Source organism: Nycticebus coucang, chromosome 23 (assembly GCF_027406575.1).
Source record: "Nycticebus coucang isolate mNycCou1 chromosome 23, mNycCou1.pri, whole genome shotgun sequence".
Classification (NCBI taxonomy): domain Eukaryota; kingdom Metazoa; phylum Chordata; class Mammalia; order Primates; family Lorisidae; genus Nycticebus; species Nycticebus coucang.
The window spans coordinates 36,746,700-36,773,538 of NC_069802.1; the positions used below are offsets into that span (position 1 = coordinate 36,746,700).

The 26,839-nt window shown below is 52.4% G+C and overlaps 1 protein-coding gene and 1 non-coding gene across 8 annotated transcripts in view; both read right to left on the minus strand.

Annotated features, from left to right (window-relative positions):
• The window catches only part of RGS12 (regulator of G protein signaling 12), a 95,963-nt gene that overhangs the window by 40,418 nt on the left and 28,706 nt on the right, over positions 1–26,839 (minus strand). For 5 of the 7 annotated variants that reach the window (XR_008377223.1, XM_053577925.1, XM_053577926.1 and 2 more), the window contains exons 3-4: positions 23,608–23,724; positions 8,756–8,777 (exon numbers count right to left, since the gene is read on the minus strand). Coding sequence is in view for 5 of the 7 variants with exons in the window: in XM_053577925.1 (XP_053433900.1) it covers positions 8,756–8,777; positions 23,608–23,724 (139 nt within the window). In the remaining 2 variants the exon portion in view is untranslated. Of the gene's footprint in view, positions 1–8,755; positions 8,778–9,106; positions 9,239–17,212; positions 17,322–23,607; positions 23,725–26,839 lie in introns of those variants that run through there. The other 2 variants (XM_053577929.1, XM_053577931.1) reach the window with 2 other exon arrangements.
• On the minus strand, positions 16,000–16,129 carry LOC128576149 (small nucleolar RNA SNORA20). Its single transcript, XR_008377263.1, has one exon. It is a non-coding gene; the product is annotated as a small nucleolar RNA SNORA20 (small nucleolar RNA).

Sequence of the window (26,839 nt, forward strand, 5' to 3'; positions counted from 1 at the left end):
AAGCCAAAACCAACTCTGATGCCATCGAGAGCGGCGCAGACAGACAGCACCGTGTTTATGCGACAGGGCAGACGAGCGGGGAGCACAGACAGCCGCCAAAGCCTGTCCGGGCACAAAACTCACAGCCCAACTAACACAAAAGAGCCAGGCACTAAAGCGTATACTCTGCGTGCATTTTTTAGTAAGTTTAAGAACAGGCGAAACTAACCATGTTGTGGTCGGGTGAGTGTCCCTCTGAGGGGCCCTGGGGCTTCTGGGGTGCTGGTCAGGTTCTGCTTCTTAGTCTGGGTGCTGCCTTCACAGGCGTGTTCATTTTGTGACAATTACTCAACGTGCTCACTGAGAGTGTATGCACTTTGCAGTGTAAGCTATTCTTCAATAGAAAGTTTTCGTTACTTGAAAAACAGTTATAACCAAAATGCATCTGAAATGTTCAAATTAAACAGTATCATGAAATGTGAGCACAACTGCCTTTTTAATTAAACGAGTATCATTTAACATAGATACGTGAAATAAATTTTCTATAGAAATTTGTTATCTACAGTACTTCCTAAATTTGCTGTTAGCATTTCATATATTCAGACTGGTCAACATCCCATTTGGGGGACTTATCACTGGGAAAAAATAAGGACAGCCATGGGAGCATCTGTTCTGTGCTGACGCAGGTGGCACCTGCATGCGCAGGCCAAGCTGATGGAGTGGATGGAGGGGTGGGGTCGTGCACTTCTGCTTCTGTTCTGCCCTCACACCTGGGAAAGTGAGCAAAAAAAGATGTGCGGGACGAGTACCGGACAGGAGGCTGGGAACGGGTGGGCATCTGAGGATGGAGAGGCCAAGTTCAGAGCAAAGCTGGCAGGAGGGGCCACAGGTGCCCTGGGGACCAGGCAGAGGCTGTCTATGCTCCTGCTGCTTCCCAGCCACCAGCAGGACACACACAGAGTTGGCCAGGTCCAGCCTGGGACAGGCACCTTCTGCCCCAAGCCCCACCGTCCCCCGGTGCTTTCTTGAAGAGAAGCCTCGTCTGGCATCAGTGACTTGATTCACGTGGACTATCTCAAAAGGAGGGCTTTCTAAAGCCGGAAACAATAAGTGATGTCAGCACTCTCAGGTTTGGCTGTTCTTGACAAAAGCTTTTGTCACCACAGAACCGCCACAAACGGTAACAGGGCTTTGCTGCTGGGTCTCCAGCTGACCCCCAGAGGCTACCCTCACGCTCATCCTTGGAGCTTTAGAAAGCTCACCAAGCACCGCAGAAGCACAAAGGCAGTCAGAGCTCACAGGAGCAGAGTGAGGCCTCTGTCCCTCACCGTCTGCTGAGCCAGCCTGTGGATGTGCCAGGGATGGGGCCCGCGCATCTCCCTGGGGGTGACAGTAGTCCTTATCCTCCTGCTAACGGGAAATCTTGGCAGCTCATTATTCAAGGAACCGTCACAACCTGAGTGTGGTTCTGCATTTTGTAGACCATCTCCCAATGGAACTGTGCCTGGCCTCAATGGAGTATATGGGACTGTACTACCCCTCCCGCCACAGACAAGGTCAGACAATTAAGTTAGAGAACTCACTGTGGAGTATCTTTACAGTCACATTGGGAAGCTGTGCACGGATGCCAGCACCTAAAGGAATTTCGGAACTCTCTTTCTGGAATGGCCATCAGAGCAGTAGGTGTATGAGGTGGGACAATTAAGGTTGTGAATTTGCCTCTGTGTGTTCACGCTGGTAGCACGGTCCAGACAGTTCATAAGGTTTCATGACCCTGGTGTGTCAGTCCTCACTGCTGTGTCTGTGTCTTACTGAGTAACATTCATTACTGTTGTGTGTTTTTGTGTGCCGTACGACAACTCTGATGGCCATTCTCCGACAGTTCCTTGAATAATGAGCTGCCAAGATTTCCCGAAATTGCATTGCAGGGTGGCACCAGTGCACAGCTTCCCAAGGGGAGCCCTGTGAAGGTGACCGTGATGGCATCAGCAGTGAGGGTATGCAGCAGTTTTCCTAGGATGAGTTCATGAACTTAATTGTCAGACCCTGCAGTACCAGAAAACTAGACAAAATATGGCAAGCAACATTTCTCAAGCATTGGGCCTTAGTCACCAGAAGGCTGAAACTGCTGCTGGAGAAGAAATCGGTGAGGGCCCCGTGATGGCCCCCCATCTGCCAGGAGGCAATTTGGGAGCCACAGTGTGGTGGGGGTGGGTGGATTTACTGAGCTCGGAGACGCATTAGAACCAGGGAGGCCCAGGGGGTCAGGGTGGGGCATCGCTGAGTGGCAGGGGTCTCTGGGAGCCAGAAGAGAGCCAGTGGAGAGAGGGCTGCAGGGAACCCATGGGAGCCTGGAGTCTTGGCTGAATTCTAAGCGGTGTCTACAGCAGGGCCAGGCCCTGTGCAGCTGGCGAGGTGCAGTCAGGGACTCGCAGGCCGGACAACTGCCAGAGCAGGAGGGGTTGGCGGGGGGCTCTAGCCCATCACTGTGGGACACTCAGCCTGCAGATGGGCCCCCGTGTACGAGGTTCACTAGCCCGGGAGCAAGAGCTACTTTAGATTTGCTGTAAAAAGCTACAAAGGGATCAAGCCAGCCCAAAGGCAGCTTCGTGGCCCTACCAAAACTGACCTCTATACTCCTCAAAGGAAGAAAACCAGCATCCAGTCAAAAATCACTGGACAAGTGAAGAGGCAGAAAAAGTGACCCACAACTGGAAGAAAATAAAGGGATCCAGAGTAAGAGATGATGCCAGCGGCATTCAAGGGTTCCCGGGCCTTGTAGTGGAAGGAACGTGCTCTGGGTTTAAGGAAAGCATGAAGAAGTCAGCAGAGAGAAAGAGAAGAGCAAAGGGGACTGCTGAGGTAAGAACAGTCTGTGGAAACAGAGAGTTCCCAAGGTGGAATCAACAATGTGCTTGAGCCCCCAAAATGAACTCCCAGACCAGCAAACACCGCGGAACACAGAGAAAACAGCCCTGCCCACGAGCGGCTCTGCCCGACTGTCACTAGCACCTGAGTGGCAGGAGGCAACAGATGGGTACCTGCAGCTTGGCAAATCCCAAACAGAACACACGGACAGTACCCGAGACTCAGCCAGTTGCTGAAAACCAATAGAGAGAAAAATCTAAAAAGCTCCATCCAGCTGGGTGTGGGGCATTTCCTAAGCGCACACAAGCTACTCAGGTAGACCCTTGAAAGAAGCCGCTGAGCCCTCACCGACCTCTAGACCCTTTTCTTAAATTATTTTGGCCAATTGGATTTTTTCACCCCAACCTACAAACACTTTGTCAGCAACTTTACTATTAGTGTTCAGAACATTTTGAAAGCCCTTAGGTAAAATTCCACAAGTTTAAAACAGTATTATTATTGTAGTAAACTACAAAGGCCTAACACACCCAGGGATGTGCACAAATCAGAAGAGGCCTACCAGCTCCACGATGCTCACATGTGGACGCGCCCATGCAGCCAGCTCCAGATTGAGAAGCAGGAACACGGGTGTCTCCAGGCTCCCTGGAGGTCCCACTCCCTCACCGTGTCCCTGAACAGCACTGGCATCGTTTCTCATTTTCGTGGTTTCGTGAGAGAGGTTGTTGTTTTTTCTTTTCCCCAGGAATCAAACTAATAAACTCCCTTTGAGTGGAAGGGGTCACAGCTGCTCCAGGTGCAGCCACTGGGGAGGGAAGAGTGGATACCAGGGAGCCACGAGCCTTCAGTGTCACTCCGATGCTCCAGAACAGATTCCCAAGCAGACACACCCAAATACCAGCACACCTTAATCCTGTGCAGCCACTGGTTTTATGACTTTTGAACTTCTATCTGCTTGAAAAAAATTTTGACAATATGAATTATTACTCATAAAAACTCTCTCCAAATATCTTGTAGAACTGGAAAGAAAAAAGAACACCAGAAAGCATCTTGGCAGAAATCAAGTCTTCACGCTTCCCAAACCCAAAATCTACAGCCTGACTCATGTTTACAAATACTAATGCAGTATTCCATGCCCCGTAAATACACTGTTATTCTGGGTATAATTTGCAAGTCCAAAAGCAAACCATTAAGAATATGATACATTAAAGTAAAGGGTTCTGGCTAAAAGACTTCTCTCACACAGCTCATTACAAATTAACATTCTGTCTGTGCTATTCAGCAAACATTTTGGAAAAATGTGCAATTAGGCTACATTGTTTTCTGATGAGGAAAATATGAATTTATCAAATAACTCTACATAAATACCTATGCTACCACTCTCGTGCTTTTTACATTTCCCTGTCTCTTTCATAATTTTATAGAACACAAATTCATTTGCCAAAAATATTCACATTATAATATTTTGTATTTTAAAGATGAATGTAGTTTGAGTCCCCCTAGGTTACTGCAGCTGTAGGGCCCCCTCCCCCTTGGGCCCCCTCTGTGAGCGCTCACTCCCTAGGAAGATCCCGTGAGGCCTAGAGCAAAGATGAGGACGCCAGACTAAGGAGGAGAAAACACTTGCCCAGAGTCGGCCTCTGAGCCCTGGAGTCATGAGGAAGACCCGACCCTTCACTGTGGCCAGAGCCGGGGATAGAGGCAGCCAGGCAACTCTGGCCAGTGCATGGGACAGCACAGGAGGGAGCAGAGCCGGTCATCCCCTCCACAGACTCCACCAACCATGTCTGTTTCTGTGTTTTCCACAGTAGGGTCTCACTAAGTCTCTTTGCTTGCTTTTTGATGTTTCCCTATTAAACAGAAAAACGCTGAAAAACACTGTCCTAACCCAAGTCTCACTCCGAGGCTCTGGCTCCTGCCTGCTGACTATCCAGGTGCTGCAACTTGACAGCTCACTCAGCAAACCATCCTCCTGCCAGCCCCTTCGCCCAGCGCTATGGACAGCCCTGCAACACCATGTGGAGGTCACTTTTGGAGGCAGACAGCAACAATACAGATCAATAATTAAAATGTACTCCAACTGATGACTGGATAAAGAAAATATGGGTATAACATGCATATATACCATAGAATACTATTTAGTCATAAAGAGAATAAAATGTCTTTTGAAGCAACTTGGATGGGAGTGGAGGCCACTATCCTAGGCGAGGTAACTCAGGAACAGAAACACACACACGTGCCCTCACTTCTAGCCGCCACTGCTGTGGGTGTGCACAGCAGAGACTCCAAAGGCAGGAGGCGGGGAAGGGAAGGGAAATCACCTACTGGGTGCTGGGAACACTGAAGCCCAGACCTCACCACTATACAAATACCCCTGTCACACATCTGCACTTGTATCCCCAATCCATGAAAATAAAAAAACTAAAATGACAGAACGGTGTCTGCAGAACTGCCAGGAAATTGACAGTGGCCACTAAGAACGAGGACAGTGGTCGGGATGGAAGGGCAGGAACAGCACTGGGCGAACTGCTGCTAGACCTCATGTGCCACGGGACTGCCAGAGGCAGGCATGGTGCAGGCTGAGGATAGTGATGGTGGAGGGGCCTGGCCTGGTGTCCATCAGATGGCTGCAGCTGCCATAGGGCAGGGGTTTAGGTGAAGGGAGTGGGAGAGGCAGGCAGCCACAGGGATGGCACCAAGACAGAGGTCTGCGTGGAGGGACGGGTGAATGGGCCAGCTGAGTGGGCCAGAGCAGGACATAGGGGGGACCTGAGACCTGAGCCCCGAGGGAGACTGGTACAGCTGAAGTGTTCATGGAGTGGCCACCGCGAGGTGGCACATAGACAGACCACGGCCCCCCAAGCCAGAGCCACTTCCTACTGACGTCCCTGTGACCACAGACCCAGATGTGCACAGCTACCCCAAGACAGCCTTTAGTCCTCAACCTCAAAGCACAGTCAGGCACGGCAGAAAACACCCTACCCTTCCGAGGACCCATGAGCACTCACAAAGCTGCTTGGTCAGAGCTTCCAATGTGAGTGAATCATGAGAACGAGCTTTTACTACAAGCCAGCCACACTGTACAAACCCCAGAATCAGAAAACTGGAAGGCTGTTCTTCCTCTAATAATTGGAAGGTCTTACTTTTATTTGTTTCTTAACAATTACACTCTCCCTCCAGACCTCACGTTTGTGTCTGCACTTAGGTCTGACGGTTTCCCGAAGCGACAAGCTGCCGTGTTGGTGCTCTCGTCTCTGACACCAGATCTGCCCTGTCCTCACCCTGGGTCCGCTGCCCCCACACAGACAATGGCTACTCCCTCTTTCACAGACATTACAGGTCCCTTTCCTCCCAAGAAAGTGAAAAAACACCCTCCAAGTTGATAAAGATTACAAAAATAGCATTGTCCAACTTCCTTAAAATAAAGCCACAAAACTATACAGTAAAAACAATGACAGTATAATACATGACATGGAATAAAACATTTAAGTGAGAGCAAATTATCTCACTGGCATGGTTAACTGAACACAAAGTGTTTCTAAGTGAGCATTTATTAATCACCAAAACTAGACTGGATGGCTAAGTGGACATAGCCACCAACCTGCACACAGGGCGCCATCCCGCTGTTCACAAGACTCCTAAGTCCCCAGTAGGACCCGGGCGCATCCCTCCCATTGGAACCGCATGGTGCCAGCGTTCCCAGGCCCCCTCAGTGAGCCTGAACCCACCACTGGCCACAGGCTATAGGAATGTCTCTGTGAAGAAACGCATCTGAGTTTTATGCCAGGACCTTTTCAGCAAGCTCAAGTCACTGATGCAGAGGCTGGGCAGGGACGACCCCTCTTTCCACCTGACGCAGGGGCAAGTGCAACCCCAGAAGCCAGCATCGGAAGTGATGGTGGAAGGCTGGGGAGAAGCAGGGTCCAGGGATGGGGCTGGGGCTCTGCAGAAGAGGGCAGGGAGGACGGATGGACCCCCAGGCCTGAGCCCAGGTGCTCCATCTGTGCCCACGTGACCTTGATCAGTTTCTCCCACACTGCCTCAGTGCCCCTACCTGCAACAATGGCAGAATATAGCACAGACCTAGACTTGCAGTGCACATTAAATGAGGTAACTTTTTGTTTATACTCTTATAAACAGAAAAGAAACTGATGATGGAAAAATAACCTAAAACACACATCTCAGCACACCTGTGCTGCCTGGCACAGGTCCTGAGATTCAAGGTGTCTTGGGAGGCGGCACCTTCTCTCTCCCCCTCCTGCTGTCCTGGGGCTCTCCACAGCGGGAGAGGGCCTGGCCCTAGCGCTCAGGTCTGAACTGGAGGACAAAAGGGGACCAGACAGAGGGAAGTCCCCACAGCTAGGGGAATCCCCACCGCCCAGCCAGGACACCACTTCCTCAGAGGGGTACACGGAGCTGGTGGAACTGGGAGCAGGGACTTCCCACACCTGGGAACTGTAGGTTTTTAAAAACTTATAAAATGGACTACACAGTAAGTCCCCTTGGGGTTCTTTCATCTATTGCTGACAGAAGAAAACCTTTAGAGGTAAACAGGGGTTATTACAGATGATTAAATAAACATATCAAGTAAACCTCTCACACGATACATTCCTGCAGAAATGAATGTCTTCCGTTAGAAAAGAGAAGTCAGAACACAGTAGAAAGGGAGGGTGAGCACGAACAGGATATCAGACAAACCACTCACTTTATCCTGGATTTGGTTACAGGTCCTATTTCTTTTCAGTAAGGAAGGTTTTCCCACTCCCAGCTTAAGACTGATTAAATGACACGATTACCATTGTACACAAACTAGGCAATATGATTCCTTTTACTTAAAAAAATACATCCCAAACATACAAGGATTCCTCCACTCAGCGTCTCAGTCTCAGGTATGAACATGTCTGTCATTCAACGTTTCCTTCTCACACTTCCCACGGGTGACCCGGGCAGCCCCTGGCAGGACAGCTTCCCGCCCCGACTTCCCACCAGGCCCAAGCAGCCCTTTTTCAGGAGAAGGACGGACGCTGGCAGCTGAGGGACAACAGAAGTTTTGAGAAGACTGCACTTGGTCTCTCAGCCCTGACAATCCAGGAGGGCCATATGGGGCCACTGTCCACAGCATGGACCATCACAGAATGTAACGAAAATAAAGTGCAGACGCCTCGTGAGGCGCGTGTAACCCAGATCTCAAAGACAGAGAACGGGACAGAAAGAGGTAAGACAGCAACACCACTGTGACGCCGGACTTCGCAAGCTCTGTGAGGGTGTGGAATGTTTGGAAGAGCCTCTCCAAATCATTCTGGAGAGTTCTTGGTAAGGGTTACATCAGAGAAATCTTACGTGAAATAAGACATTTCTGGTGATTTCCTTTTTGAGTCAGTCTCATGAAAAGAATTTCTGTGCATAAAATTATTCAAAGACAAGAAGTTTTGATTGCTCCTTAGCCCACACTAATTGATCTACCATTCTTCTCCTGAGAAAAGGGAATTCAGTAACCCAGAGTCTCACCCAAATTTCCAGAATTGCTCAAATTCAGCAAGCATTTTGAAGTTTTAACTTGCTGGTTTAAAAGCTGGTTACACAACAAGGCACTAGTACACACACGTTGTAACTTGTCAAACTCAGGATGTGACGGAGGACAGCACCCCAAGCACGTGTCCCCACCCCCAACCCCCGCACGGCCACAGGCACTCTGCATACTCCAGCTCAGGCACAGAGCACTCCATGACGAGCAACTCCCAAACTCAGGCCGGAGCCACCTGGACGTCAACCCCAACTAAAACTCTCTCACAAAGGGACAGGGAAAGGCAAAGAAAACATCTTTTTGAGCAAGTTGATTGGCAAGTACACTTTTACAATTTGAAAACTTTGTTAAAAATAACAAAAATATACATCAGAAATTGTGACTTACCACCATCAGACACAGTTGCAGACTGAAAGAAAAGAGAGAGAGACATGAGTTAATTAAGCCTCATGACAAAACTCAGGAAATACTATGTCCATCTCAGAATGAAAACTGGAAGCTTCTCTGGGAGGCTCCTAGAGAAGCTGTCCAGGTGCAGCCGTCTGAGGAAGCCAGACAGCTCACTGACTCAAGAGTTACAGCTCCCACCTCCAAGCCAACTCCGCCCAAACTGGGTGACACCCAACAGGAGGAAGTCATCGTCATTTTCATCTGGAAAGAACAAATCCCAGCATAAAATCTTAGCAAATTTCAGTAGAGCAGCCTGTGGGTGAAACAGTATCAAGCCCCAGTGCACACCTGATTTAATGTCCCCCAGCATGGAGAAGGCGTGTCTAGTGCCAGAGCTGTCCCGAGGTCACACACACCCCGCCATCACCTCCACCAGACAGGCCCAGGGAGGTGCCATGACCCAGAGGGGCAGCAGAGAAGGCGTCAAGCCCGAGCTGTGCCCAGCCACTTGCCCAAGCGGTGCAAGAATGGCCCCAAGCAGGCAAGTTGGGTAGAAGCTTCCAAGGAGGGGCCTGGGAGAGTGGCAGCGGCTGGCAGGGCAGAGGGTGGCTGGCTTAGAGGCTCTAGGGACAAGAACAGACATGTCACACGGGAGAGCTGCGATCGGCTGAGGCCAGGTGTGACAGACTCTCAGGACGGCAAAAAGCACCTGGTTCTTTGACAGGAAAAGACACACACGGAGAATTTGGAAGAGCTCCTGGGGTGCCCCTGCAGGATGAGCGCCAGGGTCACCAGCTCTGCGAGGGAGGAGAATCAGGGCAGGAGGGGCTGAGGTGGAGAGTGCACCAGGGGCTGACACCTGGAGCCAGAGCAGCTGGGCGCAGAGTGCAGGGCCCTAGCAGAACAGGACAGGCTATGCTGCGAGGGACCCAGAGGCTGCCACGCTGGGCCTGGGCAGGACACTGATGCCCTCGGCCTGGCGGGACATTCCCAGCCCCCAAGGTGAGAGCTAACCTGCGGCTCCTGGTTGGCCACAGATGAGTCTTGGCCTCACCTTCCCAGGCCCCTCCCTGGGCTCTGGCATAGCCAGAAAACAGCACCCTCAGGACTGGACCTGGGAGGGATTTATGCTTCTGTCCTATCTCTTTGCCAAAGGCGCAGGTGGCCACAGGGGCGCTGACCAGAAGGGTGCCATCTCTAGCCAGTCTGCTCACAATGTGAGTAAGGCCTCCCACCAATATCTCTCCCTAAATCCTGGGATGTCCCCAGGAAATGGGGGTAATAGGGGGTTAAGACCCTAAGATCGAAATCCAACTGAGGCCTGAGAGGAAGCCTGTGGCCAGGAGGCGCTGCTGGACCCCCACCTCTGGGGGGACAGTGCATGGGCAGTTCACACTCTGAAACGCATCCCTCAGGGCCAGGCTGAGCTCTGCCTCCAGCCTGCCCGGGAACAGCCCCTCTGCGGATCATGCAGACGTGGTGTGGAAGGGCTCCCCTCCCCGCCCCCACCGGGGTGACCCGCACCTACGGAACGGGGAGAGCCCACCCTCATCCTCCCACAGGGCAGGTCCCCTGACAGTCAAAGGAAGCCTCAGTTGCTGCTTCAAACCATTGTGAATACAAGGTTCAGAAATACAAAACCAGTGTGGGCGTGTCCTGCCACCTCCACACGCTTTCCAATGGTAGAAACACTGCAGTGTGTGCCCAGTTTTTAGCTTGTCTTGTCAGACAGGAAGGTGAAAGACCAGACACCTGGCAAGCAGCTGCGCGACCCTCCCCTGTCTCAGGGGCTGAGGGCAGGACCACCGCCCAGCGACACACTGCACACGGCCTCCACTCTTCCCACGCCCATCTCATCATGGTCTAAATAATGTAAAAAGTAAATTACTCTCTTGAGATTATGACAACAAAATTTGCAAGCCCATACACGGAATCAGAAACATTGTCAATAATGATACCTGAAAAATGAATCATGAAAGGTAAATGTCCTAACACGAAGGCAGTGAGGCATTTCACACCACACACGCGATCAGAACTATATCCTCGAAATTTGGCAGCCTGAAAAAAGTGCAGTTGTAAAATCTCACCACACAACATCTACACAACCCAAATCAGCTGGCTCGAGGACCAGGAGAGAGGAGTCCCCCACAAGCCACAGAGAGACCGGAGGAGGGGGTGGCAGTGGAGCGTGGGGCTAGTGGGCCGGGGACAGGCTGTGCTCTGTGCCTTGGGCAGGCTGCTGGGCCAGAGCTTCTGGGAGGACTCGGAGGCAGGTACACAAGTTACACAAACATGATTTTTCTAAGTACAATTTATCTTTTTGAACAGTTTAAAATTTATTAGAAAAATGTATTTTAGGCTTGGCACTCGTAGCTCAATGGTTAGGGCACTGGCCACATACCCTGGGGCTGGTAGGTTCTAAACCCATTCCTGGGCCTCCTAAAAACAACAACAACAACAAAAATAGCTGGGTATTATGGCAGGCGCCTGTAGTCCCAGCTGCTTGGGAGGCTGAGGCAAGAGAATCGCTAAAACCCAAGAGTTTGAGGTTGCTGTGAGCTGTGAGGCCATGGCACTCTACTAAGGGCAACACAGTGAGACTCAAAAAAAAAATTTTTTTTAAAGACAGCACAGAGACAAACCCGCTATTTAACCCACTGCTGCTCCAGAAAAGTAAAGGGGACTCTCTGAGAGAGACGAGAACAGGACAGGATTATGAGCGGTTCACAATGCCAGCACCACCAGGGCAGGTGCGCCCTCCACAGCACAGTCGTCCACTCCCTCTAAGACTCTCGATTTGGCCACGGCCCTCTGAGGGCAGAGCTGTCCAGGCAGAGAGGCACGGCAAGCAGCACAAATCCTTCTGGGAAGAGAGCAGCCCGACCAAAGCCGAAGCCCCGGAGTTCCAAAAAGTGAACCCACCCAAATATGAGCTCACAATCCAAAATGCAAGGAAAAGGCCCACCATGGGTAGGGGTCAGTAGAAACAACAATTAACAGAATCCCAGACACTAAAAAAATCTAATATAGAATGTTAGGTAACTATGAAATTGCAAAGAAATAAAGGTAGCAATAAAAAAAGAGGACAGTGGCAGGTCTGAAAACCAGCCACACAGAGCGTCTGACAATGAAAAACACAACTGTGAGGTTAAAGAGCACCAGAGAAGCTGAACAGGGTGCAGATTATTGAGGAGAGAATTTGGAAATTAGAACACAGAACTGAAGAAAATCCCCTGACTGCAGCACAGAGAGTAAGCAGGTGCCTGGCAGAGCCCCAGGGGACACGGGGAGCGCAGGGCGCTGGGAGAGGAGCCTCGTTTCCTTTTCCAGAGTGAGAGCAGATGTGAAGACAGCTCATCAGACACAGGCCATCCCTTGAAAAACTTCCCAAGGCTGTCCACCAGGAAGAGGCAGAGGACCCCAGACTTTGAGCTAAGAGGCTTCCTGGTTGTTCCATTTGAGTCTCAATTGCTCAGCAGTTTCCAGGAGGGACTTAAGATCTACAGCTGTGGCTTCATCTGATGCGTGTCCTTCCTGTCCCCAGTTTCAGCAGCCGTTCCCAGAGTACGTTCAAACCCACAACTCTGCAGAAGTTGTAGACATTTGGGAGCTCCAGGCCGGTGCGCTCTGTGCTGACGATTCCTGGAGGCCCAGCAGGGACATGGAGGTCACAGATAACGCCCCATGTCTTCTCAGGGCCCCCAAACTAAATGCAGACTGAGATTGCTCCTAACACACAGAAATGTGAAGCACAGCCATGCCACCTGTTTCCCTCCTAGTTTCCATCACCTCTGCTTGCCACTTTTTTCCTGGCGACTGTTTACATCCCAACTAAACGTTCTAAGAAAGATCAGTGGCAGCGGCAGCTTTAAAGTTGCTGGAATGTGAAGTCATTGTCCTCCTCCAAGTCTGTACGCTTCCAGAGAGATAGTGCTGGCCTCTCCCACTGAGGTTACTTCATTACAAGGAAGTCATTTATACTCACCATTAATACATCTGCTTTTGTTTACTGCCTGACATTTATTCTGCTTATGAGGATGTAGGTGAACATGACAGAGCCCCCTTGAGGCCCCGTCCCCTTCTGATGGGGATTCACTGCAGGCTGAGGACAGTCTCCAGGAGCTGTGGTTCAACAGATGCAGACAGGTGGACCATTAAGTGCCACTGTAGGGGACAGGTGTGGGTAGCAGAGGGGCAGGGTGGAGGCCAAGTTCGAAGAAGGGGAAGGTGGGGGGGAGCCAGGGGTTCAGGGCCAATATGTTGACTGGGCAAGCGCTGGGTGCAGGGCAGGGGCTGAGGGCATCAGGGAGGCAAGCAGCAGAGCTTCTTGCCTGTGTGGTCCAGAGGCTCCCAGGAGCTCCCCAGAGCCGGGAGGAGTGGAGCAGATGCCGGCGAGTAGCGCAAACTCAGGGCGGCGCTGCCACAGGCCTCGCTTGCCCAGTGGAGTAACGGAGGGTGTGGGCCTGAACACAGGCCAGGGCTGTCCTTTCCTGTGGTGCAGGGGACCACACAGGAGTCCAGGTGAGGTGGGGACTCCCGAGCCTGACAGGAGAGAGGGCCCTGATGACATGGATATATGGCTAAGCCTTGGCAGGGACGGCACTGTGCTGGGAAGTCAGGAAGAAGGGACAGGAGAAAGGCAGAGGGGGGGAAAGAGGAAAGTGGGAGAGGGAGGGGGAAGCAGGAAAGAAGGGAGGATGGGAAGGGGACAAGGAGGAAGAGAGACAGGCAGGAAGGGAGAAGGGGAGGGAAGGGTAGGGGATGGCGGTCGGGGGAAAGGGGCTTGGCGGAGGGGGAGGGGTGGTGTGCACCCCCATGAAGGCCTGGAGGGCGGAGAAACTAAGGGCTCATCTGGAGGGGGCTGAGGAAACCGGGCAGGGCTAGCAAGAGGCCCCTGCAGATGCCACCTGCCCTGGGTTCACAGCTGTCTGGGGGTGGGGGGGAGGCACTGGGATGGGGCCGGCAAGAGTAGACGCGAAAGCCTTTTAAAAACTGAGACCACGGCAGGGGAGAGAGGTGCCAGCACTCAGGACAAATTTAATGACAGGAAGATGTGAGAATAGAAATTGGGTAATAGTGTCCCTCAGGCACGCCAGGAGGTCTTCCTACACAGACAAGGCCCCAGCACACGGATCCCACATCAGCCTCAAGGCCCCGCCGGCTAATAGTCTCGGAGAGAGATGAGCTGATGGACAGGGCAGTGTAGGGTGACACCGCCGCCCACATCCACGCAGAGGACAGAAGGCGTCCTCAGCCACACTCCCCGTCCTCCAACTCAGCAGGCCGGGACTGTCACTGCAGGGCCACAAAGGGCTGTGAGCACAGGACAGACATGTGGGAGAAGTGGGAGAGGAAGAGAACTGGGCAGAAAAACCGAAACTCGTCAATGCATACAGTGTCCCAGACACTGGCAAGCTCATCCCAAAGGGTCAGATCCCACCTGGCCATCTCACACATCAGGTCCAGAAGGGCACGGCAGCCCCGCTCCTCTCACCTGCCCACTGCCCCTGCCCCAGCCCCTAACATAACATGGTCTATTCCTCACACAGGAGCCGGGACCCTGCTGGGGCTGGGGTGCTAGCCACCCTGCACAGTCTATGAGAGAAGGATGGAGGGTTCCAGGGCAATGACGTAGGGGCCTGGACACTGGAGCCAGGGTCACCCTCACATGTCTCCAATGGCCCCGACTTCCGGCCACTCTCCCACCTCCCATGCTAGTCTCCCGCCCTGGCTCCTGCAGGCCCTGCCCCTCTCACCCACAAGTGCCCTCTGCAGGCCACCCAGGAAACCTGCCTGCCGTCCTCTCAGGGGACTCGGGCTCAGCACTGCCTATGAAAGAGTGTTTGACAGTTTTTGCTTTTGTTTTTACGGTGCCACCTTGTTTTGTTTTCAGGTATTAAACAGAGCACTGAGGCAAGGAGAAGGGAAGTTCCTTCCCTCATACTCAGTAGCCCAAAGACACCGCCCTGTGCTGACAGACATCAAAACACATCTCCCTTATGCCCAATGCGGTTCTGTGCCTTTCCAGAGGAACCTTCTGCCCAGCATCCAGCTTGGCGGAATTTGTGTTTCATGAACAAGGAAGGACCATTAGAGACGTGGACAGACCGTGCCAGACGGCCCCTCCCATGCAGGCCTGGATGCAACACCATGACCCTGGGCCGCCACAGCAGCGATGCGCCTGGTGTGCTGCCACTGAGGACTCCAGGGTCACATCCCAAGCAAGGACACCACAGGGAAGCCGGTGGCTTGGGCAGCTCCAGCCAACTGTCATGACAGGAACCAGGCACCTAGTCACCTGGCATGGGGACGTACTCCCACAGCTCAGAGGGAGGAAAAACAAAACTGCTGCATAAAATCCTGCCCGAGACTCTGTAGCCGTGACCTACACCCCTACCAGCACCTCAGCACAGTGCTGGGGCTGCCACAGCAGGGAGACCACTGCAGGGGGTGGGGGTGGGGAAGCATGGCCTGCACAGTGGGGAGACCGCTGTGTGGGGGGGAAGCATGGTCTGCACAGCAGGGCACTCTGGAAGAGGGCCCCATCCTGGCAGACTGAGAAGCCACCCCCCACACCCCCCACCATTCCTACTTCTTTAGGGATGTGGGTTTTAATCTGTCCTCACTGAACATGGCTAGTGTCTGGGACTGTGGCACCCCATTTTGATTTGGTTATTGAAATTGCTTTGTTTTGGCAAAGGGGCAAACACATTTTCCAAGTTGACTTAAGACAGGGAGACTGTCGTCAGCTCACCTGGCCAGTGAGAGCCTCTGCTCCCTCCCGGCAGCTGGCCTAAGACAATGGTGCTTTCTGGAAATGTGTTCCTGAGGCAGAGCTTCTGGGGAGCATTGCTGCTGCAGGTGCCCCCACCCCCTCATTTCAGAGATGGACCACCCGAGGCTAAGCAGGCGATGGCCATGCGGCCTCCCTGCACCCTTGCCTGCCCCTGGCAGCTAACCAGCCTCTTCCAGCAGCACCTGCCAGCCTCCCCTGCCAAGCAGGCTCAACACACATCATCCAGAATTCCAACACACTTGTGGGAACAACTTATCTGCCAATTTAGGCATCTTCAAAAGTTTGGGAAGGAATCCACAGCATTCATACAGTGAAGTACAAAGGCACAGTTTTTTTTTTCTTAAAATGGTATTTTTGTAAAGTAAGTGTACGTATTAATTCACTGCCAAGTGCCCTTGATTAAACACTGCTTACAGAGAACACTGAGACCATACTATGCCCAAAACAATGTCTAGTCCATGCAGAAAAGATGAAAATGGTTATTTCATCTCAATTTACAATGGCCCACTATTATTTTATCCCATGCGACAAAGGCACATTTTTAACAGCTTCTTTTACTCAGAATAAACATGAAACTTTTCTAAAACTTGCCTTCATGAGCCAGTGAAGTGAAAGTGTGACCTTCCCATGTGAAACAGCTAACAGATCAGTCGGTTCAGGACATCACAGCTCCAAAATTCATCTTTCCACATGCGTTAGGAAACAGCTCACAAGAGCATCCCTCCAGCACCGGGGCAGCCAGGGCAGCCGCACAGCAGCCAGGACGAAGCTGCTCCCACAGCCCAGACAGGGCTCTCAGAGTGCAGGGACCCAGCCCTTCTGTGAGGCCGGCTCCCTTCCCACCCAGCACACCCACCTTCATTGTCTACTCAACAGGGGTGCAGCTCATTTTCCTGTAATGGATTTTTCTAACATCAATACCAGCCATTTCTGAACTACTAGCTTCTCCTCAGGTCTCTACAGAAGATCCGAATTACACATTAGGAAAAAATGTTAAGATTAAACAAGTCCCATAAAGGAATGGATTTAAAATTGATGTTCAGCAATTAGTGACAGTCTTCTGTACATAATATATTTTTACATTTCCATCAACATGGCATAACCACAAGAGGAAAATAAAAATTATTCTATTGAATCTCAAACCTTTTAAAAACCATTTTACATGTAAGTCCAACTTCGTAAGCTTTACTGTCATCACCAGTAACTATATAAATGTACATGGAGCAAAATAAAATCTGTAATTTTAAAAGGCAAGCTAGAAAGTAATAATTTAAAGAATATGATAATTTTCATATATTTACCTAGTTGAAATTTAATATTTCAACAAACTCTATTCACTCATCCTTAAAATCTATTGGAATTGCTATGGGAAGGAAAAAAAAATAGCATTTGGTGCTTCCTCTAAGTTCCAACTTGAAACCTGGTGGCCTGGGTGTTGGAGGGTTGAGGCTGGCTGAACCACCCCATGCCCAGCCTGGCTGTGGACATGGTGCTACGTCCAAGAGCCTCAGCACTCCCCATAGTCCTCACTTCAGACTCCACACTGCAAACACAAGAAAAGCGCTGTGATGAGCACTCACTGTTCACTGAGCAGCCTGAACATCAGGCAGAAACTGGACATCAACAACTGTTAAATAAGAAACAGCGCAGTAACCTACCTGCTGGCCATTAAGCATGTGCGTTTCATTTGACAGCTCTTTTCCCAGATTCATCTTTAGTCAAGAAAACTTCTGCATCACAACAGGCACCCAAATCTGAAACGTGCCATTTATCGCTGTAGCGCCTGTACACGTCAGGAAACCCTAAGACATTTCAGACAAAGTTCCCTGCCTTCCCTTCCCAGCCCGGAGCCACAGAATACTGCAGGAAGCCCAGCTTTGCCAGGGATTCAGACTCCATCTCAATTGTCTCATACAAAGGGAAAAAATCCATTTACATAAATCATTCTGTGAGATCATTTTCAAAGTATTTCCTCTGCCGAATCAGAAGAAGAATAAACTTTAGATCAGACGATAGGGGTAATTTCTCAGTCAGTACAACAGCTGCGGAGAATTTGGGGTTTTTTTTTTAGCATTGTGGTGCAGTTCGAAACCTTAATTACAGTTGCTGATGGTTCTATTATAAGCCTCCATATGCGCGAGTTTACGTGGTGCCAGCCAGTGGAATCTGGCATATTCCTGAAAGCCCTGTGTATGCTCCGTGCTCCCCTCTGCCTTTCACATATCTGAAACAACCTGAGGGGAGCGAACAATGATGGATCTCAGCTTTAAAAAGGAAGAAGGAAAGAAAAATGAAACTCATTCTAGGATCTGGGTATCACTGTAAAATCACTGGCGATGCAGGGGGAAACTGCTAACCTCCCCCCAAAGTGCTTCCTGTGTCACAAGTCATCCAGGCTTTCATCATCACCCTGAAATGTCAGACAGGGGAGGACCTGGAGAAGCTTCTGGTCCAGCAACTGCAAATTCAACACCCACGGGACCAATAGACTGGGAGCACAGCCCTGGGCCTGGGGTCAGGCAGCCGGGAAGGCGCTAAGCCAGCCTCATTTTTACTTTTCTGTGGGAGCAACAGATGAGCATTCCCATCATGAGTGTGCAGGGACAGAACCTGCAGCTATAGGCACACCTGTGTTTCACACAGAAATGCACGATAGCTGCCTGCACCAGTGAACTTACAGACCCAAATGGGGCTTCAGCTCAGGCATCTTTAGACAGCTTTTCTCAGGGAGATGTAAACTGTAAAGAATGACATGAGTTTGTGAGCAGGAGTGGAGCAGAGGCTCACCTTTGCCACCTCAGCAGCACGACCACTGAGTGCAGGGGGTCTGGGACTGTCTGAGGACACAGGCCCAGAAGGTGCCAAGGCCCAGGTTGGGGACAGCAAGGGGGCTTAGAGAGGAAGGGCAGGGCAGGGGAGTATTACGGACCAGGCACATTCCTGAGACTACACTTCTTCTGTCGGACAAAGCCAGCATCATCCCACCTCCCCTGATACACACTGCCAAACCCTCAAGAGTTGGCCCAAGGCTGAGACGTGGGACCTGGTTGCGCCCCACAGATGAAAGCCATGGCTGGGATGGCCCAACAGACTCCAGATGGGACATAGGGCCAGCTCCCCCATCAGAAATCTTCCCTTCCATTTCCGACTCCCCCCACCCCCAACACGCACACACATGTGCACGAGCACCACACACTAACACAAACACTTTCAGGGGAAACAAACGGGAGGGCTCTGGAAAGGAGCCATCAGTGCTCACAGGTGGCCAGTACAGCCCCAAGACGCCATAGCCTGGGTGCTTCCCTTGCTGATTTCTCTGGGGCCTGCACTAATTTGTAGAGTTTTGCAGGAGTCAATGGCCTCCAGACCAGAGCAGAGGGCACCAGAAGCTGGAGACAGCCACAGAGACCGAGAAGAAACTGTTGTCCCGTCACCAGTGACCAGTCCTTCTGGGTCCTTCTGTCTCTTTGGAGGCTTCCCTCATCTCCTCTTCTGCCATCAGCCTGTCCTTTGGAGCAGGCGAGCTCAGTCTCATAAAGCGGCCCTCCTCTCCAGCCTTGGGTAAAGAGTCCTGGAAGAGATGGGATGGGGGCCGGGGGACACCTGGACAGAACCCTCAGGCCTGTGGCACCTGAGGGCCTGGGCCCTGCAGCTTTGCCCTTCCTGGTGCCCAGCAGCATGTGCACTGGGTAAGGAGACATTAGCTGCCTGCCAGATTCTCGAAGAGCTGCAGGGGCCACTAGCAATGACTGCTCAGAAAGTCCCAGGCATCTGCCTGCCAGCACCATGCCTAGTCTTGCCTCCTTGTCCCCAGCTTGGAGCACTCACTTGACTCAGGGCCAGGGGACGAGGCAGGACCAGACCCTGGGCCTTGGAAGCCCAATGCGACCCCCAAATGCACACCAGGAGCCAGCTCGGGCACATGAAGTAAAACAGGGCTGGCAGCAGGGGAGCCGGCAGTCACAGGCCCAGCCCACCACAGCTATGAGATGCCAGGTTGAGTGGGAAGAGTGCGAGCTCAGAAAGGGCAAATCATCCACAGCCTCCAATTCTAGGCTGCCTGGCTGCCCACACGAGCTACCTGGGGTCCCAGGCAGGAGGAAAAGCTGCCATATGGCCAACTCGGCAAGCAAGCATGTGGGCCTGAAAGCAGCTGCAGCGTGGGGTGCTCAGGCCCTGAATAGCTGATAGCCCCTCGCCACCCCAGGGGTCTGTCCTGAGCTGGGAAATGCAGAGTGGGCACTTGGGAGTACCAGGGATGTGGCCTCAAGGGTCCAGCCAAGGCAGCAGGGCTGGGGGAGGTGAGGTCATCATTAGTGGGAGTTAGGGGCCCTGGGGCAGTGGTACGACCCCATGGGAGGTATGTCCCAAAGACAGCTGGAAAGTTTCAGGGAAGGCAAAGGTGGCTCAATAGGTTGGGATCTCCAGGGCCACCAAGGAGCTGCTCCCTGACCTTCTTGCAGCGTCACCTACCTCCCCAGGCATTTCTCCCTAGTTACACCCGCACCCCACTCCAGCATCGCACAGAGGATACCTCCCTTGATGCCCTGACCTGACCAGGACTCCCTGAGTCTTCCTCCCGCTCCTGGGCACAGCCAGGCCAGAGGAATGGGAACACACACCCAACTAAGGGAGATGTGCACGGAAAGCAGCAGAGACGATAAGCATGGCTACAAGCCCCGCCACGTCCTCCACGAGGACAAGCAGGCAGAACTCAGAGCACTGGTGCCCTCAGCCCAGCCGGGATGTGGGGAGTGGAGGAGACAGGAATTAGAGGAGGACGGCTCTGCTGATGACCCCAGAGAGGGCTGGGAAACATGGCCTCAGATTCAAGAGCAAGCCCTGGGTTCTCCCCCTGCTCTCAACTTCAGGAGGCCTCTGGTGGCCAGGCCAGAGGCCTGGGTTGTAACCCTTCTGTGAAGCCCCCAAGAGAGAACGTGGCGTCCAAACCCTGTGACGGCCCTCAAACCTTCCCCAACTGGGCTTTTCTCCTCCCACCCTCACCCTAAGCAAAGAGACAAGTGGCACAAGGCACCCCTGTGCTACCTGCCTGGCCCAAGCCCCAAACCCTGGCCTGATCCTTGGGGAGCCTAGCCACCTCCTTTCCTTCTCCAGCACTCCCATGGTTCACTCTCCGTACGTCATGAGGCCCTGGCCAGCACCCAAAAGAGGTGACCTCCTCACCAGGCCATGAGTATCACACGTCCACCCCTCACCGTCTGTAACCTGATGGGAATGAGAAAATACTTAAGGCACTGAGGTCTCGTGACCTGCCCAGACTTGATGGGTCTTAGAGAAATTAGCTGACTTCCCACCTGAAGGGTATAAGGAGCAGACTGGTATGTGAAAGACCAAAACAACCAAGTTTCCGAGGTAAATTCCCATGGAAGGGGCAGCAGAGCAAAGGGAAGAAATAAGGTAAAAGAGCTAATTTTGAAATACCCATGCAGGTTTCATTCCCAGGTAAGGTGATGTGCTGGGGATGGTTCCAGAAGAGAGGAGGAGGCTGGAGGAGGCTGGACAGGAATGAGCGCGACCAGCCCCACAGCCACTCTGCGTCCTGTGAAGCCTGAGGTCTAGTTCAGGGCTTCGTCTGCTTTTATCAGGGACTGTAGTTCTGTGACGAGACTCCAGATGGCATTACTGCGACTCACAGGATAAGTGAGGAAGCCGGGTCCTCCCACACCAGGAGCAAACAGGTGGCCTGCGTGCTCCCTGTCACCCAGTGCCTGCCACTGCCGGTCCCTGTGCATCCCGGTGCCTACAGCTGCTGCCCAGCCACAGCCACTCAGGGACACAGGGGTGAAAGATTGGGCTGATACTTCAGATTTTATTCTGAGTGTGACAGAATCTTTGGGTAAATTGACAGGAGGGAGCCAAGAGAGCGATGTCCCAGTATTTGGGATACAGCGTGGAGACCGTGGGGGCTGTTCCCTGTGACCCACTGGAGCCTGCCAGGGTGCTGCAGGAGGAGGCAGGGCATGGGGGCTGGGCAGGGGCCTTGGGCACAGGAGGGTGGACCTTGCACAAGGCCACTGGAATGTAGGTGGCCACTGTCCCAAGCTGCCACATCTCCAGATGACCAGGAGGGATTGGAGGGACTCAAGGATGAGGGATGGTGGCTGCACATTCCCTGGGAGCCGGGCCGGGGCTCAGCAGAGAAGAGTGGGTAGGGGCATGGTCAGGGCTAGCCCGCCGCCTGGGGTGCAGCTGCCTGCAGAAATGCGCCATCTGCTCTGCTGCTCACACTATGGTGGACAATGGTAGCCTGGAGCTGTTGGGATGGCAGGCTGCATGGCCAGCACAGCTGAAAGTACCTTGTCCTGGCCCTTCACAGAGAGAGTTTGTACGTCCTGGTGAGGGCCAACGAGCCACAGTGCAGGGTTTGGTCTTCTGGGAGGCAGGGCCTGCAGGAGGACCCCTGAGAGGCCCAGCACTTGCCCCAAATACTCCAGACTGTTCTAGACCCACCGGCCCACTTGCTCTGCCGGTGCTGTGCTGGTCCTTTTGTTTGAGACAGTGAGGGCCAGCTTCCACCTCCCACAGCGCCCAGCCCCTGACTCAGTCTAGATCTCCCTGGGTATTGCCAGAGGAGTTTACACCCATTTTTGTCCCTGGTCCCAAGAGGGTACCAGGGAGAAGCTGGCTTGGAGTCTCCAGCCCTAGCTGGGTTGTGGGCCTAGCATGGGCAGCCCAGACCCCTCAGAGACCCTCAGACCCACCACACTTGGCAAAACCCCACAGAGAAGGCAGGTTCGGCTGTGACTCCACCTCTGGTCAGGACCACCAATGCCCCAAAGGTCCTCAGCGCCAGGCCAGGCCCTGCCTGGAGATGCAGCCTTTTGTCTCTTCACCATCAGCGTGCACAGGCACCTCGTAGCTGGTGCTGACGATTGCCTGGCTGGATGCAATTTTACCAGGCCCAACATGCCCTCGAGTTGCCAGGAGCCCAAGCTGGCAGGGCCCCCATGTGTCATGACCCCAGCACACCTCTTCTCCTTAAAGAGGGAGAGTCAGGGCAGTCACTGGACAGTGTCTGGCCACACCCTCACCGAGACCCTTCACTGTCAGGAACACTGGCAAAGCTTCATGTGTATCGAGGAGGCAGGTGAGGAAGCTCGAGGTGCTCCCTGCACAGCAGACCACTGAGCAGAGATAGTAGCAGAATGGACCAAAAGCTGTCACATGTTCACAGAGCAAGCCGCTCCTAACGGACCCAGCCAAATGCCTGAACAGACACTACGTGAGTAACCGCGATGCAATGTTTTACGAGTGACAGAATAAGACACACCGTACAGCTGCACCCACACAGCATTTTAAAACACACAAAATGAGACAGTGAAAAGATCAGGGGAGGGAAGCAGGGCTGCAAGGTGGGGCTCAGAGGGGCCCAGGCAGTGACAGGCCTCTGCATGTGCTAAACCAGAGGGACAGAGAGGCGGGAACTGTGTGTGTGCCGTGTGCCTGTGACAATGTGTCTCCACACTGGCACACCATCCGGAACAAGTGTACTGCACAAGAACAGTGGGATGACAGTGTCCAGCTACCAACAGGTGGGTGAGGGCAGAGGGCAGGAGAATGCGCTGTACTTCTTGCTCAAGTTTTCTGCAAACCTAAAACTGCTCTAAAAATAAAATCTACCCTGGGCGGCTCCTGTGGCTCAAACGAGTGGGGCGCCAGCCCCATATGCTGGAGGTGGCAGGTTCAGAACCACCTAAAACTGCAAAAAAAAAATCTACTCATTTTCCTTTCAAAAAAGGACTGTGAATAAAAGAAAAGAGCCACAAAGCAACACTCTACCTATACCTACAACCAATATCACATCTATGATGACAGGACAGTGCCTGATAGAGTGTGTGGGGAATATACAGACTCGTTTCAAATACAGCGTCCGGCACAGAGACACCAACCCTGAAAATACCCCGATGATCACGAACAAGTCGAGGTGGGAAAGGTGCAGAAATACTCGGGAAGGCTGCCCGGGGAAAGCAACACTACCACTCTGGTTGGTGGGGGGGGGGGCGGTGATAAGAAGAAACTAAACTTAAATCACCTCAAGGTCATCCAGGGAGCGAGTGATGCTGAACCTCTTGGACCTTCCGAATGATCTCCGGGTAGAGGGGCGCTGAGACGTTTGAGTGAGTCCGATTCCTCGTCCAAATTTGGACCCCTAAACACGAAGAAACAAAATGGGTCATGTCAGTCTCTCTGGAAGAGGTGTTTAGCGAAGCTGGCCCAGGGTAACGTTTACAGTAAGTACATTTTATATAATAAAACAATTGCAAAATAAAGAAAAAAAAAGTCATCTCTGGGCCTTCAGATATCTGCTTTGCTAACTGTGTGCCCAGCCAAAGCTTCAGTCTCTGTAGTCATCAAACAGGATGGTAAAAAGCCTCCCTCAAAAGGCTGTTACCAAGACAAAGTGACACATGTGAATGCTTTGTAAGCATACAGGATGTATTAACAGTAATAATTATTAACATAAAGGCTGGTTTTCAGCCAAGTTGTGCTTTTACATAATTTTACAAGCATTTAGGAAATGAAAGAACCCCCTAAACATTCAGATGATATCTGAAGACCAGACCAACTCTGATGTATGAAATAACCCGCTATTAAAATACCCCGTACTTCTTTCAGGAAATGACCAGAATTAATTCCATTCACCAAATATCTATTTTGTGCCTATCATTATGCCAGATACTTCCCCAAATGTGATGTTGGTTCCAGCAAATAAGTCACCATATCTTCAAATAAAAGGCATCACAGCTGGCAAGTTCTGATTTCCTGAATACTTGAAACCCTAAGTGACCAACTTCAGACATAAAGGAAGTTTAATGTGTCCATCTAAGATCTCCAGGCAATCTGGACTCTCCTTTCTCTACACCTGTGTGAGAATATTGTACATCTTGTAGCAAAGGATGCCAAACTTCAGCGAGTCCCTGTCCCTCCCTCTGGAACTGTAAGGTGTCATGATACCCTGCCCTCCCCGTTGCCCACACGTCCATATCTGGTCTGACTCTCCACCAGGACCTGCAGTCCCCAGCATCACCTGCCAGCCCCCTGCCCTCACCGCTGGCCCTTGGGCCTTAATGGACCCCCATGCATACCGTGCCCATGGCTGCCTGCCGGCCCCCAACCCCCACCAGCAAACCTGCCTGCTGCATTCCTGACCCCTGTTTACTCTGCTCCTCATCCACCCTGCACCTCCACCCAGCCCTTTCTGACACTAACTGCAGCACAGTGACCGCCATCCCCTCACCCCCCATCTCTCCTCTCCTAACCACCACATCTCTGACGCACCCTCCTCCAGTTAATAACTTGTTTATTTCATTGATGAATGGACATTATCAGGAAAGCACCATGCAACCCACCAGCCAAGCTGTAATGGAGAATGCTCCTCTCACCTGCTCCAGGGCAACAGCCACCTGGGGTCTTTCCACATTGCCCTTAACTGGAGGAGAGAGAACCCTGGCTTTCCCACACCTTTCTCAGGGCCCCCTGTTCCAGCCAGCCTTGACCCTGCCCTTCTATAGTCCTGCTCAGAAGGGCCCCCGTGAGGAGCACCCCTAATCTGAGATGCACTGAAATCTGGAACTTTCTGAGCACTGACACAATGTTCAAAGGAAACGTTCACTGGAGCGTCTGGATTTCAGATCCCTGCTCGAGCGATGGATGACCTGCCAGTAAGTATGATGTGAATATCCAAAATCTGAAAAAGCTCTGAAATAGTCCTAAGCATTTTCAGATAAGGGATACTCAGCCTGGATCACCAAAAGAAATGGGGTCCTCAGGGACAGTAATAAAGCATCCCACGTTTGCTCTCAAATCCTCATATCCCAGCAAGAGTCCAAATAAGAAGCTTTCCACACAGCACCACTGTGAAAGCATTTCTACCTTGTCCTGCACCCACTGACCACAGAGCCGCAGGGGCAGGAGCCAGTCTGTGTGCTAGTGCTCCCCCAGCCAGCGGGAAGGGCAAAAGCATGACACCAAGCATGCTAGGAACACAGACAAGGGGCCAGCCTCTGACTCAGGCAGGGCTTCCAAACCTCGCCTTGCCACATGCCTCTGGCACAGGCAGGGCACCCGGGGGCCAGCACCACAGAGGCAGTGCCCACCTAGGAACCCAGAGGCCTCAGCCAAAGAGGCTGGCATGGAGCTGGACCCTGGGGAAGAGATGACAGAGATGACCCCTCAAGGGAAATCAGGAGGCAGTGGCACCTCTTCCCAGCAGGCAAGAGGCCTGGCGCCCTGTGGATGCAGGCCACCAGGAACATAAGGAGGACGCATGGGGATGAATGCCATAGCTGGGCCTTGGCCAGACCCACAGGAGGGTCTAACACTGTCATCCTGAGAGTTGACAATGGACTACAGAGGGTGTCCACCAATGGAGTGATGGAGAGGCCAGATTAGGAGGTGCTAGGAGTTGGGGGGAGGCCTGGTGCACAGCCACAGCTAGCTCAAGGCCACTCCTCCAAGACTCTGGGGGTGGCCTGCACCTGCCCACTGTTCCTGCCAGGCACTCAGAGGCCAGCCATTGGCCTGCAGTGACAATGTCCAGCTGTCTGTAAATCAACCTGTGAGATAGTCCTGAGGGTTCCAATTCAGACAAAGACACGTCCTCCTCATGTGACTCTGCTCTTGATGACCGAGCCACCTGCCACAGGGGGCATTTCTGTGATAACTGATCAATCATTGCTCACATTATGTTAGGATCTGGCCAAAAGGAATCACATTCTTTCCTGCTTAGGTGGCAGTCTGTGCCCACAGCCTGTGACCCTCTCACCCTCCTCAAGCCCTCTCTATGGTGGCTTGTTTGGTCACCTTATTGGGTTCCTTACCAGCAAACTGATGAATTTGATAGATTCTCAAGAAAAACTTGTCTAAGAAATTTCTTTTTCAAAAAACATGCCCAAGCTGACTCTAGCTAGAGAAAGTATCGGAAACCCAGCAGATCAATTGCTGGCCCCACCAGCCACCAGCCTCCTCATGTTGACCCACCCAGCCTGCCCGTGCCAGCCCTGCTTGGGCTGGGAGGCTTCCATGGGCCCTCTGTGCTGCTAGCCAGGCCTTTGGGGGTTGCTCCTGCACCTGGACTGCCCTGGCTGCCCACCTCATGGCCTTGTGCAGGTTCTTCCCCCATTTTCATAAGATGCCTGTCAGACCCTGTCTGGGTGAGACTACCAGCATCCTCTCTGCTGGCCTTTGGTCTTTTCCTTCCCACACTGCACAGACCAGACTGAGGTCACGGTCAAGTGCTGTCTGCTATGCCCACATCTCCCCCA